Source organism: Haliotis cracherodii, unplaced genomic scaffold, assembly GCF_022045235.1.
Source record: "Haliotis cracherodii isolate W230 unplaced genomic scaffold, xgHalCrac1.p SCAF_7, whole genome shotgun sequence".
In the NCBI taxonomy this organism is placed as follows: domain Eukaryota; kingdom Metazoa; phylum Mollusca; class Gastropoda; order Lepetellida; family Haliotidae; genus Haliotis; species Haliotis cracherodii.
Window position 1 is genome coordinate 54,236,478 of NW_027266330.1, and position 20,807 is coordinate 54,257,284.

Here is a 20,807-nt window from a genome sequence, read left to right on the forward strand (position 1 = left end):
AAGTTGATCAGTTATTAACTGGTAAATCAGACATTGCAAATAAACTTGGTGAAACATTGGCAAAACATTCGTCATCGTCTAATTATGCCCCTGAATTCATAAAATATCAGAAACAACAGGAAAAGAAAAATGTTAATTTTCACTCTGATAACAGGGAAGACTATAATGAAGTGTTTTCCTTCCATGAGCTACATACAGCCCTAGGGCAAGCTCACGATACAGCGGCTGGTGCTGATAATATTCACTATCAGCTCCTGAAACATTTGCCTATATCATGTCTAGAAACACTATTGGCTATCTTTGACCAAATATGGACGTCGGGGAATTTTCCTCCTTCGTGGCATAATGCCATTGTAGTCCCTATACCAAAGCCTGGTCGGGATCATACAGATCCTGCAAATTACCGTCCTATATCTTTAACCAGTTGTGTCTGTAAAACCATGGAGCGAATTGTAAATAATAGATTAGTCTGGTTCTTAGAAACCAATAATCTACTAACAAATATTCAGTGTGGTTTCCGCAAAAATCGTAGTACTATTGATCATTTAGTACGATTGGAATCGTTTAAAAAAAATGCTATTGTCCACAAACAACATGCAGTGTCAGTATTTTTCGATCTTGAGAAAGCTTACGACACTACCTGGAAGCATGGCATTTTAAAAGATTTACACGAGTTTGGTCTGAGAGGCCGCTTACCACATTTTATATCACAGTTTTTAGACGGCAGGCAATTTCAAGTCCGAGTGGGTTCAACCCTGTCTGACCATTATAATCAGGAGCAGGGTGTCCCACAAGGAAGTATTTTGTCAGTTACTCTATTTAGTATTAAAATCAATAGTCTTTCCAAGGTTTTAAGTGATGCAGTGGATGGATCACTTTTCGTAGATGATTTTAATATATCTTGTCGTGGTAAAAATATGCACACTATTGAGCGACAGCTACAACTATGCCTCAATAAAATACAGAAATGGTGTCTAGAGAATGGGTTTAAGTTCTCCAAAGTCAAAACAAACTGTATCCATTTTTGCCGCAAATATAAACCGCATAAAGACCCTGAACTATTTTTGGCTGGTTTTCCTATTAAAGTTGTCAAGGAAGCCAAGTTCTTGGGTATTATATTTGATAATCATCTCACATTTTTACCACATATAAAATATCTGAAGACTAAATGTCTGAAGGCAATTGACTTGTTGAAAGTCGTTTCTCATTCAAAATGGGGAGGGGATCAGACTACTCTCCTTCATTTATATCGCTCTCTCATCCGTTCCAAACTCGATTATGGTTCTATTATTTATGGGGGGGGGCCTGTAAAAGCAACTTAAAAATATTAGATTCAGTACATCATCAAGGCCTGAGACTTTGTCTTGGAGCCTTTCGAACATCACCAGTCGATAGCTTATATGTAGAGGCCGATGAGCCATCTCTAAAACAACGTCGAATCAAACTTTCATTACAATATGTGACTAAATTGTACTCAAACCCTTCGAATCCAGCATATGAATGTGTGTTTAATCCCATGTATGCCAAGTTATTTCAATCTAAACCAAAACTTGTTCCTCCTCTAGGGATCAGAATTCAGCCACATATTACAGCAGCTAATATTGATCTTTCTATTATATCACCTTCCCGGCTACTGTCTACACCTCCTTGGCAACTAGTTAAACCAGAGGTAGACCTAACACTAACTACCCTAAAGAAATCTGACACTAACCCATTGATATATCAACAAGAATATGCGCAATTAAGGTCCAAATATGATTCTCATCGATCTATTTTTACTGATGGTTCAAAGGATGGTGGCAAAGTTTCAAGTGCCACTGTCACTGGATATAAAAGAGTGTCTTCGAGAATTCCTGGTACTGGCTCTATTTTTACAGCTGAAGCCAATGCTATTCTTATAGCATTGGAATACATTCAAAATCAATCATCTCAACAGTTCATCATCTTTTCTGATTCCTTGTCATGCCTTCAGGACATCCATAATTGTTCTTCAGATCATCCACTCATTCTTGATATTTTAGAATTGAATAATGTTCTCGCCACTGCCCAATAAGACATCGTCTTTTGTTGGTTGCCAAGCCATGTTGGAATTGTTGGTAATACAATGGCTGATTGCTGCTGCAAAAGCAGCACTCAACAAATCTGTGACACCACTTCTTCTTCCATACACTGATTATAAGCCTGCTATTAGATGTTACATCAGGGACTTTATGCAAAAGAAGTGGGACACCCAAGCAGGTGTAAATAAATTACATGAAATTAAACCAACTATTGGCTACACCTACTTGGGTTGTCAGTCCAGATTTGAAGAGGTCATTTTACGGCGATGTCGTATTGGCCACACGAGATATACACATGAATATCTTTTAAAAGGTGAAGATCCTCCGTTCTGTATCCCTTGTGATGAAGGAATCACGGTCAAGCATGTCCTGCTTGACTGTATTGATTTTTCCATCACAAGGGATAAGTATTTCAAAGTCTCATCCTTTAGGGATCTTTTTAATCAGATAAGTCCACATTTTATACTTGCTTTTTTACAGGAAATTGAATTGATAGATAAATTTTGATGACTATGTATTGTAAATAAATAAATATCTTTTACTATTGATAGTACGAATAATTAACTGAGATTGTCAGTGGCTTTATCCTCGAAGGGGGTTAAAGTAGTGTAAAATTATTGTCCCCCTGAGAGGATATGGTAGACCACTTCATTCAAAGTAATTTATCTATCACTGTTTTTAAACGTAGAATATTTGTATATTTTACTTTTCGGCTAACCTTGTCCACATTCGCCAATAACTAAAGGAATGGTGTAAATCCTGTTAGGGAACCTTGTAGGTAGCTAAGGTACTGTAAGTCCCCTTGGTCCCTAGTATGGTGGCCTAACTTTAGTTGTTGGTGATTAATAGCCTGTTTTTATAATGTGTCGTCTGTTGTAAAAAATCATTTTATTGCTCTAAAACTAGTTTTACACTTCTGATCTGTGATATATTGCTGGTTGTTATACTGTCCTTCGTTGACAGTTTTTTATATAAATCTATAATATAAATGCATAACTTGTTCAAGTCACGATATGGCTGAAATACTGCCGATGTGACTTTAAATATTAACTCACTCACTCACTCTAATTCCAAGTGGGGAGGGGATCAGACTACCCTCCTACACCTATACAGATCACTGATCCGTTCCAAACTTGATTATGGCTCCATCGTCTATGGTGGAGCCTGTAAAAGTAAATTAAAAAAACTTGATACTATCCATCACCAAGGACTGAGGCTTTGCCTTGGAGCCTTTCGCACTTCTCCTATTCCAAGTCTGTCTGTTGAGGCGGATGAGCCTTCTCTTAAACAACGCCGTCTGAAACTATCTTTACAGTACATCACTAAATTATATTCCAATCAGTCAAATCCAGCCTTTAATTGCGTATTTAATCCTCTGTACGAAGATATTTACAAGAATAAAAACATCTCTTGTTCCACCCCTAGGAATAAGAATTAAATCAGTCGTTTCTGCTGCGAACATTAACTTTCAGGATATAGCTCCCACAAAACTATTTTCATCGCCTCCTTGGCAGATGGTAAGACCAACTCTAGACCTCACATTAACTAAACTTAAGAAATCTGATACAAATCCACTTATTTATAAACAAGAATACAATCAATTAAGAAACACTTATGACACATATAAATCTATATTTACAGATGGATCCAAGGATGGTGGCGCAGTTGCTAGTGCCACCATCATTGGATCCAGAACAGTATCTTCACGTTTACCCGATAATAGTTCCATATTCACAGCAGAAGCGCACGCAATTTTAACAGCACTACAATATATCAAGAAGAAATCAAAATCTAAAGACTTCATTATTTTTTCAGATTCACTTTCGTGCCTTCAGGCTATTAAAAATATGTCATGTAAACATCCATTTTTAATTGAAATTCTTGAGTTATTTAATGATCTTGCGACTGGCCAATATGACATCGTTTTTTGTTGGATACCAAGCCATGTTGGGATTGTTGGTAACACACTGGCTGATGCTGCCGCAAAAGCAGCACTCAACAAATCTGTGACACCACTTCTTTTACCATACAGTGATTATAAACCTGTCATTAGATCTTACATCAGAGATTTAATGAAGAAGAAGTGGGACACCCAAGTGGGTATAAATAAATTACATGCAATAAAAGCGAATATCGGTTATACCTACTTGGGCTATCAGTCCAGATTTGAAGAGGTCATTTTAAGACGATGTCGTATTGGCCATTCACGTTATACTCATGAATATATTTTAAAAGGTGAGGATCCTCCATTCTGTGTCCCTTGTGATGAAAGAATCACGGTCAGGCATGTCCTGCTTGACTGCATTGATTTTTCCATCACAAGGGATAACTATTTCAAGGTTACATCTATGAAGGATCTATTTAATACTATTAGTTCTCATTTAATTATTGTTTTTTTAAAGGAAATTGAATTATTGCATAAATTTTGAATGTTATTTTCTGTACATAATCAGTTTTTTTTATAATTGGTCGAATAAAATTAATAACTGAGATCGTTAGTGGCTATATCCTCGAAGGGGGTTGAAGTAGTCTAAAATTATTGTCCCCCTAAGAGGGTATGTAAGACCACGTCTTTCAAAGTATATTTATTTGTACCACGGTTTTAATCGTAGCATATGTGTTATTTTAATGTTTGCTAAATTTGTCAATAATTGCCAACAGCTGAAGGGATGATGTAAATCCGGCTAAGGTCCATGCAGGTAGCAAAAGTACTGTAAGTCCCCATGGACCCTAGCATGGTGATCTCTCTTCAGTGGCTGGCGATCTATAGCTCATTTTTATCTTGTATTGTTTCGTATGTTGTTATATCTTTATTGCTAACTACTAGTTTTAGACATGATCTGTGATAAATCTAGTTATTTTACTGTCCTTCGTCGACAGGTTTTTATTTCGTATAATTATGTGTATTATTAATGTACTTCTCGTCACGATATGGCTGAAATACTGCCGATGTGACGTTAAATCTTAACTCACTCACTCACTCACTCCCGTGAAAATACAAACAATGAGACGAATAACATGACCAAAAATATAAATGCAGATAATAGAACACGTTGACCACTTGATACAGAAAACGTTATACACGTTGAACATAATGTTTCAAGCATCCACGATTTCCATAACTAAAATGGCGTAAAATGTTAGATTGATACTTAAACGACTGGAATACTAACGCTAGTATTTTATCCGGGACACTCTATTATTCTCTATTATTCAGTATAGAATTTGATGTCTAGTTGAACTGCGTGAAATTAACATATAGTAGCCAAATCGTAGATTTCGAACCATACTTTTTGATTAACTGTAATTTAAGTTCATTGTACCAGCAGAGTAACAAAGTTAGAATTACTTACAGCAAGTTTAACAAAAATGGCAAAGTAATAAGTAAAAGTAACTTACCTTCAAAAACAGACAGAGAGGTTATCAGGCGAAATGCAGGAATGACTCAATGCCAAGATACCCCTGCATTTATACCCGAGACCCCCAGTCCACGTTTGAAAGCGGGAACACCTCACTGTGCCCTCACCTATTGTTATAGGGTACAGGTGTAGTCAGCCGTGGTTCAGTGGGTAACAATAGGGGGATTACCTATAGTCTGTTGCATGTCTACATAGAGAAAATTACTATCTGTCAGATTCATAAAATTTCATATACATTTCAACAGTACATTTACTTTACAGAAGCATATATTTAATAACATTTCATATATTTCATATTGATAGATTACGTATTGCATAAATAAATATACATTTCAAATTCACTTTACAGCAGAAATATTTAGTTCACAATCCAACATATTCAACCACAGCGTCAGCATATTCAATTGGTGTAAGAATGCCAGTCAACAAGTTGTCCTTCTCTATCAGGATGTTGTCGTCAATTTGGAGATATTTCCTTCTCTTTGGTGGCAGTCGTCGTCCGGCATGAATTTGCATCAATAAAATCTCTGAACGTAATTGTTCATTCTTGATAATGTCAATAAATTTAAAGATGTTTGGATGACTTGGGCCCGATTTCTTCAGCTTGGAGTGCCAGCCTTCTAAGTGATTTGTTGTCCTGGAACCGAGGGTCCCCAAATGGTTCCACACGTCTCTCCTGTCTCCGGACAGTCCTTCCTGCAGCAACGCCAATGTATGGTGGTGTTTCTTCTGTTCTTAATTCGGAATCTGTGTCCGTTGAAAACTAAGTTCTGTCCACCTTGGTACTGTACCAATAATGTACATGGGAAAACAGTCAGACACTAATTGAACAGATTTCACCCTCAGAAGAGGGTTCACTTTAATGACATAGACTATACCAATCGATTAAGTGATCTGTGTCTCTTAATCCCCTATAATCCACTGTAACAACATTTGGGGTGAGGTTAGACCTTGAAAGCATGCCACTACCCATCTGTTCAGTTTGGAATTGATAACAATGGCTTATAACATGTTGGTCAAGTTTTGATGTGCCGACTTGCTTAGTTATTCGTTTATAGGCTGGTCGGCTGTGACTGAAACTGGTCAGCCGGGTCTAGAATTTCAATAGCGCTAGCTGATTAGCATCTGCCAGCTCGTTTGACTGGTTTCGAAAGCTTGCATCTCCAAGGGTTACGTATTATGATACAAGTCCTGAAAACTATGAAGCATTTACTGGCTTGGGAATGTGAAACTTAAAGTAGTAGAATATATTTGATTTTGATAAAACTTGAAGAAAAATATAATGATTTTGGCACTATCATACTATTTTGATAAACACCATATTGTTTGATTACGTCCAGTGCGACATGATCTAACCTAACTATAATAATAACTTCACTGGATACCTTAATCAATAATGCCTAATTTGAAAGAACATAGAAAGCAATAGAAAAGAGGAAAATAGGAACATAGTTTAAGCACATACAATACATATCAAGTGAACATTACCTTTGAAACAACCAAGAGAAGCAGTCTTTATTCGGTGTATCTCATCAGTGAGGTACCCCTTACTTACTGTTGGAGATTTAAAGTGCGCTCTCCGACATAACGGCATTACACGGGCCCGCCAGGCCATTTAGTGAGGTGGTCGAAAAGGGTATTATCGTAAAGAAGGCAACCAGCTTTAGGGCTGCTTAATTATTTTCGGCGGAAATTTTGGAATTTTGAAATTTCATTATTTCGGATCCCGTTGAAGAAGGCTTCGTTATATATTGTGACCAGTGGTAAGGTGAGGTGAAATAGGCTTTAACGTCGCGTTATATAGCGACGTACATGCACGTGTATGTGTGTAGCTGCTAGCACTAGTCCGGGCTAATGCCGATTTTATGGGACAAGCCCACTGAGATACCATGCCGCAGTTCAACATGAATACCCCACAAAGATACAGTGTACTGACGCCGAACCAACCAGTTTTATCCCCTTAATGCCGAGCAAGGGAAACAAGTACCATAGTTTAACGTCTTTTGGAATGACGCGGCTGGGGATCGTATCCCGGGCCTTTCGTTCTCCAAGCGGACGTTCTACCACTAGATCACAGAGGCGCACCTTCCGACCAGTGCTTTACCTCGTTAAATGAGACAGTTTTAGGTAAACATTGTATTTATTTCTGTTGATCATCAAAGTATTAATACTCACATTCTTTGTTTTAGTTTTAATATGTGAAAATATTTTCCTAGTTATGTTAATGATTATGATTTGTTTCTTCGAAAACATGTGAAAGCTGTTGCGTGTAGTATTTGAGAAAATCGTGTATTTATGTCAAGCTGTTTTGTATTGAATGTTTATCCGATAACGTACCAGGGGGAACGGGCGGCAAGCTGAGAGTGTGCGAGTGTGTGAGTATTGTTTTACGCCGCTTTTAACAATATTCCAGCAATATCTCGGCGGGGGACACCAGAAATGTTCTTCACACATAGTACCCATGTCGGGAATCGAACCCGGGTCTTCAGCGATACGAGCGAACGCTTTAACCACAAGGATGCCCGACCGCCCCACAAGCTGAGATGTATTTTTTGTAAGAAACCCTGACGTACTACAGGTGAAATCGTGTCATGAACGTTCTTGTTCTTTCTTCACATGCTATTTCGGAGAACTACTTTTGAACGATAAATAGGTGTATCATCTCCGCCCAATTATGTTACAAATGTCCGTGTCCTCATTTATCAGTCTCTCGTAATTGTAATATATAGTGCAACATCGTTAATCAAGATACTTAATATACGGTTTCATTGTATTTGTGGCACTCGTGAAGAGCAACCTCCTCGTGGTGAGTGCTGGGTAGCGCTAATAGCTCTTCCCCCGTGTGGAACCGGGGCAGAATATTTCCACAGCCTCCCATTGCTGGTCGTATGAGGCGACTAAAATGGGCAACCTGTTTGCCGTGGGTTGCGTCCCTGTGTCGGCGGAGGACGGGAGTCTGGTAGTTGAGGGCACTGGTTCCTGGAACTGTGTTCCTTTGCCCAACACACTACTTTGACCCTTACTGCGCCTAGACGGGTGGTAAGATGGGCCCGGTCTTATCAATCGGCTGGTCATGTCATGCCAGGCCCTGTGCGTAATATTGCATATGCACTCCTGTGTTGTATTATAATGTATATTTTGGACTTGGCCATGCATACTTTGTATGAATTACCAATTTTTTTGATGGAATAAATTGCCTAGAGTCTTACGCCAGAAGGCGGTGGCTCATGGGCCAATCTGGTGATGTTGACCTCTGTATTCTGTATGTCTCCAGTTTCTTGTCATGGACTGAACCTTCCTGGCACTACATCTGGTAGATAAATATAGCTATTCACGTCATATTTGCTGGAGTATACCATCCCTGTATCCCTGGTGTTTGCATCCTGGATATCCGGTGCAATATAACACCGTCCTTGTTGACACTCGATAGGGGGTGGGGAACAGGGGTGCTGAATCATTTTCTTTTCACCATGGCTCTCCCACAATCTGGTTCATCTCGTAATGAAAAAAAGAGACGTCTAGAGGAAACTGAAATTTCAACTGGAAATCTTTCGCAAACTATTGATTCCTGGGCAAAATTCCTGGTGATTGAGGCTACTGATAACTTACCTATCAAATTGAATCCTTTTGCTGTTTCTAAGGCTGTGTCCGGGATTTGCGGTGAAGTCAAGAACGTCACCCGTCTCCGTAGTGGTTCGCTTCTTGTGGAGTGTGCACGGAGACAGCAATCTCTCAATCTTTTATCTATCTCTACATTTGCCAATCTTGAGGTTGCTGTGTCTGTGCACAGAACATTAAATTCTTGTCGAGGCATTGTTCGTGACAGGGCTCGTTGTCTGTCCGACATGTCTGAAGAAGAAATCGCTACGGAGTTGGAAGACCAGGCTGTTACTGCAGTTAAACGTTTTACTTTCAAGAAGGACGGTGTCATCACCAATACAAACACGTATCTAATGACGTTTGCTCGTACAACCCTTCCCCAGTCAATTAAAGCAGGTTACTTCCACATCGGAGTGGATGTGTATGTCCCCAATCCGCTCCGATGCTACAAGTGTCAGCGTTTTGGTCATGGCTCCAAATCCTGTCGAAACTCGGTTGTTTGTCATCGTTGCGGTGCCAACCATGAGAGCACTGACTGCGAAGATGATTTGAAATGTGCAAACTGTTCTGGCCCACATGTTGCTTCATCTAAATCTTGCCCTGTATGGCAGATTGAATCTAAAATAATGAAACTGAAATGTGAAAGGAACATACCCTACCTGGATGCAAAGAAACTATTGAAAGATCAGACCACAACTACTTCAACTATTTCTTACTCCGCTGCAGTCTCACGCCCCGTAACAACATCATCTATTTCGTGTCAGACTGACTTGACATGGGTCAAGTCAGATCAACCTGTTGCTACAATTCCAAATTCCACTATTTCCACACCTATTCCTGCCATCAGTCAATCAAGTTCAGGATCTCAGACTCTGGACATGGAGGTTACTCTGTCCTCACAGGACAGGCGGGGGAGTAGTTCCTCCTCACATTCATGCGAGCGATCTCCAATTGAGCCACCATGACTCAATTGTCTAATATAATGCAATGGAATTGCAGAGGACTTAGGCATAATTTTCATGAACTGCAGTTATTAACAAGTGATTTAAATACATCAGCAATTTGTTTACAAGAGACGTACCTTAAAAATACAGATAAGTTTGATTTAAAGCAATATAGTTCATATCATTCCTTCTCTCCTCCAGGAGATAAAGCTACTGGAGGTGCTTCTATTTTAGTGCGGCGGGGCGTTGTTCACAGTCCTGTTCCGCTTGACTCGACTCTGCAAGCAGTTGCAGTTAGACTTACACTGCATATTGCCTTTACACTTTGCTCCTTATACAGTCCTCCTTCTTCAAATCTTCAGCGAAATGATCTACAAAAACTATATGACCAACTCCCAAAGCCCTGTCTCATCATGGGTGATCTAAATGGGCATAATCCTTTATGGGGAAGTTCTATACTTAATCAAAAGGGTAAATTGATCGAGGATTTTGTTTCCGATAATGATTTATGCATCTTTAATGATGACTCGGACACTTACTTACACCCTGCAACTGGTACGTATTCATCATTAGATCTGTCTTTGACGGATTCAGTTTTGTTAAATGAATTCTCATGGTCCGTCCATGATGACCTATGTGGGAGTGACCATTTCCCCACGGTGCTTAAGCCCATTAATCCAGCTGTTGATCCAACTTCACCTCGATGGAATTTTGTGAAGGCTGATTGGCTTTTATTTCAATCTTTATGCAAAGATAAATTACAACCTACTTCTTTTCAGAATGTTACTGACCCAATTCAGTTGTTCTCAGATCAACTGAATGAAATTGCTAATGAATCAATACCTAAGACCTCTGTCAACCCACGTGTTCGTAAACCATGGTTTGATGCTACTTGCAAACAAGCTAGGAAAAGTCGTAAGAAGGCGGAGAAATACTTCCGTAAACATCCTACTGTCCATAACTTGAACATCGTCAAAATTTCAAATGCTAAGGCGAGACGTCTATTCAAACAGAATAAACGTCAATCCTGGCAGAATTATGTCTCAAAAATTAACTCTCGTACCCCCATGTCCAAGGTATGGAACATGATCAAAAAGATCAAAGGCAAGGGATCAAATTCTACAGTTAACCATCTTAAGGATGGCGATACTTTGCTAACGAATAAGTCTGATATTGCCAATAGCCTTGGGAAAACGTTATCTCAACATTCGTCTTCATCTAATTACGCTCCTGAATTTCAAAAATATCAGCTCCAACAGGAAAAGAAAAAAGTTAATTTTACATCTGATAATGGTGAAGATTACAATGAGGTATTTTCACTACATGAGCTATATACTGCCTTAGGGCAAGCTCATGATACAGCAGCAGGCGCTGATAATATTCATTATCAGCTACTGAAACACTTGCCCGAATCATGCCTTGAAACTATGTTAAATATATTCGATGATATTTGGACATCAGGGACGTTTCCACCTTCATGGCATAATGCCATTGTTATACCAATACCCAAACCTGGGCGGGATCATTCTGATCCATCAAATTACAGACCTATCTCACTAACTAGCTGTGTTTGTAAAACGATGGAACGCATGGTAAATAATCGATTAGTGTGGTACTTGGAAACAAATAATCTTCTTACCAATATACAATGTGGTTTCCGGAAAAACAGAAGTACTATTGATCATTTAGTGCGTTTAGAATCGTTCATTAAAAAATCCATTGTAAATAGACAACATGCTGTATCGATCTTTTTCGATTTAGAAAAAGCTTACGATACAAAATGGAAACATGGTATTTTAAAAGATCTTCATGATTTTGGATTAATTTTATATCCCAGTTTTTAACAGACAGGCTATTTCAAGTCCGATTGGGTACAACCCTGTCTGATCATTATAATCAGGATCAGGGTGTCCCACAAGGCAGTATTTTGTCTGTCACTTTATTCAGTATAAAAATTAACAGTTTGTCAAAGGTTTTAAATGATTCAGTTGATGGATCACTTTTTGTGGATGATTTTAATCTATCTTGTCGTGGTAAAAATATGCACACAATAGAAAGGCAATTACAATTATGTCTTAATAAAATTAACAAGTGGTGTTTAGAAAACGGGTTTAAATTTTCCAAATCAAAAACTAATTGTATACATTTCTGCAGAAAATATTAGCCACATAAGGACCCTGAACTATTTCTGAATGGCACTCCTATCAAAGTTGTTAAGGAGGCCAAGTTCTTGGGACTTATTTTTGATAACCACTTAACTTTCCTTCCACATATTAAATACCTTAAAGCTAAATGCCTGAAGGCACTCGACTTATTGAAAGTAGTTTCTAAGTGGGGAGGGGATCAAACAACTCTCTTACACTTATACAGGTCACTAATTCGTTCAAAACTTGATTATGGCTCCATCGTCTATGGTGGAGCCTGCAAAAGTAATTTACAAAAACTCGATACCATCCATCATCAAGGCCTGAGGCTTTGCCTTGGAGCTTTTAGAACGTCTCCCATTCACAGTCTCTATATAGAAGCAGATGAGCCTTCTATTAAACAATGCCGTTTAAAATATCTTTACAATACATCACTAAATTATATTCTAATCAGTCCAATCCAGCTTTTGAATGCATATTCCATCCTCTCTACGAGGATCTTTACAATAAGAAATCAACACTTACTCCACCACTCGGAATCAGAATAAAATCTGCAATATCAGCTTCTAATATTCAACTCCAAGATATAGCTCCTACTAAACTTTTCTCATCTCCTCCTTGGCAAATGGTGAAGCCAGAGGTAGATCTTACATTAACAAAACTAAAGAAATCAGACACTAACGAATTAATTTACCAACAAGAATACAGTCAATTAAGAAACAATTATGACACGTATAAATCTATCTTTACAGATGGATCCAAGGATGGTGGCGCAGTTGCTAGTGCCACCGTCATTGGATCCAGAACAATATCTTCACGTTTACCTGATAACAGTTCCATATTCACTGCAGAAGAAAACGCCATTTTTACAGCACTTAAATATATCAGTAATCAGGCTAAACATAAACAATTCATACTGTTTTCAGATTCTCTTTCATGCCTTCAGGCGATTAAAAATATGTCATCAAAACATCCACTTTTAATCGAAATTCTCGAATTATTTAATGATCTTGCTACTGGCCAATATGACATCGTCTTTTGTTGGTTACCAAGCCATGTTGGTATCATTGGTAACACAATGGCCGATGCTGCTGCAAAAGCAGCCCTCAACAAATCTGTGACACCACTTCTGATTCCATACACTGATTTTAAACCCATGATTCGATCTTACATCCGAGATCTTATGCAACAGAAGTGGGACGCCCAAGTTGGTATCAATAAATTACATGAAATTAAACCAAATATCGGTTACACCTACTTGGGCTGTCAGTCCAGATTTGAAGAGGTCATTATGCGACGATGTCGTATTGGCCATTCAAGATATACACATGAGTATCTTTTAAATGGTGAGGATCCTCCGTTTTGCATCCCTTGCGATGAAAGAATCACAGTCAAGCATGTCCTGCTTGATTGTATTGATTTTTCCATCACAAGGGATGAATATTATAGTGTCAAAACAGTCAAGGACCTTTTTAGTCAAGTTAATTCTCATTTAGTATTACACTTTTTAAAGGAAATTGATTTAATACATAAATTTTGATGTACATAATATGTTTTTTATATATTGGTTGTGCTAATATATAACTTAGATTGTTAGTGGCTGTAACTCGAGGGGGGTTGAAGTAGCGTAAAATTATTGTCCCCCTAAGAGGGTATGTAAGTCCCACATCATTCAATGTATTGTTATGCATACCAGAATTTTAAAACGTAGTATTTTTGTCATTTTAATCTAAGGCTTAACTGGTCAACTATCGCCAGTGACTGAAGGACTGATATAAATCCAGCCCAGGTCCATGCAGGAAGCAAAGGCACTGTAAGTCCCCATGGTCCCTGGTATGGTGTTCTCCCTTTAGTTACTGACGATCTCTAGCCCATTTTTATATTGTGTTGTTAATTCTTTCTGCTTTTATATGTTCCTCAACTAGTTTTAATACACTCTGTGATATTCTAGTTATTGTACTGTCCTTTGCTGACAGGTTTTTTATAAATTATATATACTTATTTGTTATTAATGTATTAATTCTCGTCACGATATGGCTGAAATATTGCCGATGTGACGTTAAATATTAACTCACTCACTCACTCATTCATTGTATTTGTCCGGATCCTTTATACTATGCAGCCTCTTTTGTCAGGATCCGTAACTTACCTTAAACCTCGTTTGTTCGGATCCGTAATATATAGTGCAACCTCGTTTATCCAGATCCTTTATATGCATTTTCATTGTATTGTTCGGATCCGTTATACATTGCAACCTCGTGTGCCCTGATCCGTAATGTATAGTGCAACCTCATTTGCCCGGACTCGTAAAATATAGTGCACCCTCGTTTATCCAGATCCAAACTACAGTGCATCCTCTTTTGTCCGGATATGTAATATATAGTGCAAACTCGTTTGTCCGGATCCATAATATAATGTTTAACCGCATATCTCTGGATGTGCAATATATAGTGCAACCTCGTTTGCACGGATCTGTAATATGTAATGCAACCTCGTAGACCCAATGGTCTCTAGTTTGTTGGCGTAAATTTTACCTTTTTTAAATCTACTGTTTTGGCGATACCAGCTACAGGTTCTCTTCTACCTGCACTCTCTCTCTCTCTCTCTCTCTCTCTCTCTCTCTCTCTCTCTCTCTCTCTCTCTCTCTCTCTCTCTCTCTCTCTCTCTCTCTCTCTCTATCTCACACAGTTTATTGTAGGTTAACATCAGATATCACATAGGGGCTACTGATGTGTGTGTTCTGCAATTCACCAACACATAAACAATTCATCTGCAATACGTATTATATCTGCGATATCATGGACAACCTAATCAACATTTTTCAAGTGCATTTCCGTATTTCCTCTGAAAGGTCAAGTTATTTACCGACATCTCTTGTTCAAGACATTATATATTATGATATCGGTATCGCAGGAACTTGACAGTTATCGACACATTTACTTCATGTCCTGACTGACATTTGTTTATAGTCATTCACAAGTGATGTTTACCCTCCCAACTTCTCACACAACATTCCCCAATCATACGCATTGAAATTTGACATCTGAATAGACACTTTATTTCATCTATGAATTGATTTATCCATTGATGAATAATAACATGTTCGCATGACATGTTGGATGAAACTACGTGATAAACAATATAAATCATAAATGGTTCGGCTGATGTATCAACTCGTAGCCTAGGTCAGTCGTTGTAGTCGCCGTCAGCAGTACAAACCACAGCATCATGATCGTCACCATATGCATAGGATCCGGGGTAGAATAGGTCTTCAGCAACCCATGCTTGTTGTAAAAGGCGACTATACTTGTCGAAAGAGACGACTAGCGGGATCGGGTGGCCAGGCTCGCTGACTTGGTTGATGCATGCCATCGTATCCCAATTGTATGGATCTATGCTCATGATGTCAATCACTGGTTTGTCTAGTCCAGACTCGATTATTTACAGACCGCCGTCATATTGCTGGAATATTGCAGGACTACGGCGTTAAAGAAACCCAAACAAACAAACTTTATGTATAGATATAGACATCTATCACGCGGGTTTTCTTGAAAGCTAAACACATTTTTAAAAGAAGATTATTGGACACAGATGGTCAGCGTATATTGTGTAACAAGTTCCTAAATCTCTGGAATAGAACCGTGTGTGGTCAGTATTGAGTGAGTCGGCAGATGAGCGGGCGGCTGGTTGAGTGGTTGAGTGAGTGACGTATCATTCTGTGCAGCAGGAATGTCAACAGTGACACAGACCGTACATGTCTGAAACTTTGATGAAACCACCTGATGTTGACAGGCTAACAAACATTTGATCAGCGGATCCTGGTACGACTAAGGGACGCAAGTCAATGACTGCCATTGTTGGTTTGTGATCTTAGATCTAAGGAAGCACTGTTAGAGAGCTACTGCCCATCTACATCTGTGACGTATTTCATCGGATTAGAGCTATCGACAAATAGTATAAACAACGTACAGTCGCTGGAGGCTGTCTCCGAGAGAATGTTTGCGTCAAATGTCGAGACGTATGTATACCCTCAATTGAAATCTATAGACGCTTCATCTGCGTTTATTATTATGTCAAGGTCAGGTACATGACCTACACAATCAATTTGGTTTACAGATGATGAATTTGTGTGTGTGATCGTAGAAATACGACCACACTCTTCTCATCGTGTTAGCCCTGTAGGGTAGCTCGGCACATCTGCGAGCAGAGGGGTTGAACTTCGAGTCAATATCGTTGTAGCCAGGTACGTACCAGCCAGACCAAGCTCCATTGAACCATTGAATCTTGAAGGCGATGATACAGCCTCCCTCTGCTATCTGGTCAGCAAAGGGGTTGAGTCCGGCTCCCCAAACACAGTTACGGGTAGGACGTCTTGTCACCTCGGTACATTTGGCCTATGAATCAAAATGTCAAAGACTTAGAGGTATTCAATCATTCTCGTGTGTCACTTTCATTAAAAGAAACACAAAAGTGAGATATTGTTCACAGAAAGTGAAAGGGTTTAGGGTTGTCAGCAATATGTCCAGCCGGCCACACACACTAAGGTTCGAGCTCTTGTCACCTCGGTACATATGGCCTGTAAATCAACACGACACAGTGTTAATATTGGTTGTTGGTTGGTTTGTTGTTTTACGCCGCACTCAGAAATATTCCAGCTATATCACGGCGGTCTGCAAATAATCGAGTCTTGACCAGACAATCCAGTGATGAATATCATGAGCATCGATCCACGCAATTGGGATCGATGACATGTATCAACCAAGTGAGCGAGCCTGACCACCCGATCCCGTTAGTCCTTTTACGACAAGCATAGTCACCTTTCACGGCAAGCATGGGTTGCTGAAGACCTATTCTAGAAATGGTAGCAGCAAACAGCGACTTCTTCATACGGTTACGTCATTGTGGCAAATGAATACAACAGCAACAGTACTAGGATTGCCAAGGACATCTGTAGACAAGACTGTGCGGAACAGCCTTAGTGGCGTTAGAGGTGTTTTGACGCTACAACACAGTCAACTGCGAGGGAGTGTGGAATAGCCAGCTATGAATAATTGTTCGGTTAAGCGACGAATCAAGATGTATGCATTATTGAATATTTGGGAGAGCTAGGATGTACTGACGCCCCCATGAATATTTTAGCGCCATACTGAGTACGGGAGGGAGACAGATTTAGTGTAATTTCGCAATCTACGAAATAAATGTCCACGAAATGTACTACATAAATGCCCACCTAATCTATTAAATAAATGTCCACCTAATCCACTAAATAAATGTCAATTTAATTCACTACATAAATGTCTATCTCACCTAGGTGTTGATGTCGTAAGAGACAAGATCTGATAAGCTGGACACAGTTGTTACAGTCAGCGCCAGCAGAAGCAACCACAGCATTATGGACGTCATGATGAGATATAGATGATCATCGACTACAGTGCATCTTTTATAGCTGTAAACATGCAAATTAAATTCTTAAATGCGACAACGCCCAGCTTAGTGGTATAAATCGATTGCTGACAGTTTTGTATGGAACGGTGTGATGAGCGATAAATGAAATCCCCCTACGATAGTTTCATTGGTTATCGAAACATTCTAATAGTGCTCCCTGTAGTGTTGTATCCCTATTAATTTCATTATTTACGCTTACTCTAAGCGCATTTTAAGCGCTGGCTTAACTATTAACCCCATGATTTACGGCTGTCAAACCTGCAGAGACAACTTAATCCACGTTACACGTTGTTTCAGATTAAATTTCGCAACACGTTTTTCAAATGGGAAACAACATGCCTCAACATCCAAACAATTGTTTTTCCTAAATGTAAATATACGTTGTCTTCTAACCGTGTGTGTTAACACAAATGTAATATGATGTCTAATTGTCATCTAGTGCACTAGTGGGTGAGTGAGTTGCAAAAGGCGCCGCCTTGAGCAATATTAATACCGTCTTGCGGTTGGAGCTTCCAAGTTTATAAGGCTCTAGTACACACGCGAAGAATCGAACCCTGGCGTGATCAGTCAACTCGTGAACTACTTGGCTACCTTTTTAATCATGAAATTGTCAAGGTAAGTAATTTATTTGGTAGAATCTTGCTTACCAAGAAATGCGAGTTACACTAAACGGTTTGCAGGGATTGAGGGCAATACTTTTCATCCTTACGGGCTGCATATTATGTTTGGCATTAAAGTGAGGTATTCTCCGTTGATGCTGATAAAAATGAACAAAACTGGCTACCGCTGTCATTAACTACGGGTATGACAAATGTTTCAGCACGGTGGGTTCCAAAACTTATCCATAACGCTCCACATCTCCCGGAAAGTCCGACTAGTAAAGGCCATAAAACCGGCATGTTAAATTAGAATTATAAACTACCACTGTTATCATGTGCTGCAAAAACCTCAAATAGTGAGTGAGTGAGTACGTTGGGTTAAATGCCGCATTTAACGGAATTTCATCTGTATCTCAGTTTGAAGTCCGAAGTGTATTAGACACTTACCACTTCCACCAAAGTGATGTATTCCATGTTGATGCTGATAAAAATAAACGAAACTGGCTACCGCTGTCATCAACCACGGGTTTGACAAAGGTATCAGCATGCTGGGTTCTTATCCATAACGCTCCACGTTCATAATCTCTCATTAGATTTTACGTTGTTCTGAAGCAGATTTTGTTGAGCGATTTGTCTTGAGAGAGTGGAAATACCTAACGTCTCCGAAGAAGGATCAGGAATAACATATTCCAATATCGCGTTACTTTAGTTGTAGCTTTTGGTATATATGTATTTAAAATTATAAAAATTTTGGTACTGGTGATTGCTGTTGCAGGATATTTTTACGTATTGAACAATTTGACCAGTCACCATAGCGACAGGTATTTCGATTGTCAAAATGTCATGTTGACATATATATCAGCCAAATTGCCACAAATATGACTTTTAACGAGTCAAAGTATGGCATTTTTAATATATGTATCCATTCTCTAGCAACTTAAGTTCGTTTCAATGCGTCAAAAGCGGTAATCTGACTGTGGTTGCTGTATCTCTTCACACACGATTTTGTAAATGGCAGCTTTTCATCTTTGAAATTCACCAGAGCCGGTGTCCTCCAGGGCTCGGTATTAGGTCCCTTTTTGTTTTTGGTCTACATCAACGATCTCGCTAATAATCTAGTGAATTCCACTCGCCTTTTTGAAGACGATACTTCCATTGGTACATCATCTCTTCACTTACAAATGATAGAACACAGATTAAACAGTGACCTAGAGCTTCTCAATACCTTGGCCAATAGATGGCTAGTTAAGTCTAACCCGAACAAAACAACATTTATTCTGTTCACTCATTGTAAAAACCGCACTGCAGATATTATTTATAACAATACCGCACTAACATCTGGGCGTTACTCTCTCCCATGATATGAAGTGGACAACTCACGTTGATAACATTTGCCGCTCAGCTTCCAAAACGAATTGTTCGTTAAGAACCGATAAATATTTACTTGATAGACAAACCCTGTCAAAAGTCTATCTTGTTTTCATAAGGCCTATATTAGAATATGCTTCAGAGGTATGGGACAACTGCAGTCATGAAAATTCCGAAAAACTTGAAATGATTCAACTCGAAGCCGCTCGCATAGTAACAGGTCTCCCTTTAATTCTCCTCAAGATCGAGTTTATATTTTGAGACAGGATGGGAATCACTATCTTATAGAAGGTTAAATAAAAAACTTTGTACAATCTACAGTATTGTTAATAACCTATGCCCATCGTATTTACATGACATGTTACCACCCAAAGTATCAACTTTTAGTAGCTATGAGTTACGAAATCAGAATAATCTGAATTTGCCGCAAGCACGAACAGTTAAATACCAACAATCATATATACCTTCTTCAATCAAATTATGGAATGAGTTACCCCCTGAATACAGAAGTGCAACATCATTATCAAAATACAGCTCCACCTCCATACTTCTCAATCGGCAACCGTAGAGCTAATATTTTACATACACGCCTAAGGCATTCTTGCCGTTCCCTAAATGCAGACCTCTTTAAAGTAAATTTATCTGATACTTTGTCCTGCTCTTGTGGAAACCCATGTGAAAACAACATACACTTTTTTCTTGAATGTCCCAATTACACTATTCCCAGAAATATTATGTTCGCTAACATTATTAAAGCTGGAACTACATGTACAATACAAAACATTCTCTACGGTATCTGAAAGTCACAATAACCTCATCTTCAACAGCGTTCAAAAATATATACTGTCGACTAATATATTCGAGTAACCCTTTATTATAAATACAGAAGATCGCTCTGCGACCACTTATTATTAATTACGCCATCAGTGAATAAATTGCATGCATGTATATGAATACATGGGTATCTCTATCTCCTTCTGTAAACATAATGTTTACGGGTATATATATCCTGGTGTATGTGTGTAAATATGTGTGAGTGAGTGAGTTAAAGCTTTACGTCACATCGGCAATATTTCAGCCATATCGTGACGAGAAATTTCACTTATTCATGCATATGTTTTAACTAAATTAAAACCTGTCATCGATGGACAGTAAAATTACTAGAATATCACAGATTAATGATTAAAACTTGCATACAACTATAAAAGATATCACTATATATAACGGT

The 20,807-nt window shown here is 38.8% G+C and overlaps 1 protein-coding gene across 1 annotated transcript; it reads left to right on the forward strand.

Moving 5' to 3' along the window:
• The first annotated feature begins 8,949 nt into the window (after positions 1–8,949).
• Positions 8,950–10,044, forward strand: LOC139449010 (uncharacterized). Its single transcript, XM_071230497.1, has one exon. The coding sequence runs from the start codon at positions 8,950–8,952 to the stop codon at positions 10,042–10,044; it is 1,095 nt and encodes a 364-aa protein (XP_071086598.1).
• The last annotated feature ends 10,763 nt before the right edge of the window (positions 10,045–20,807 follow it).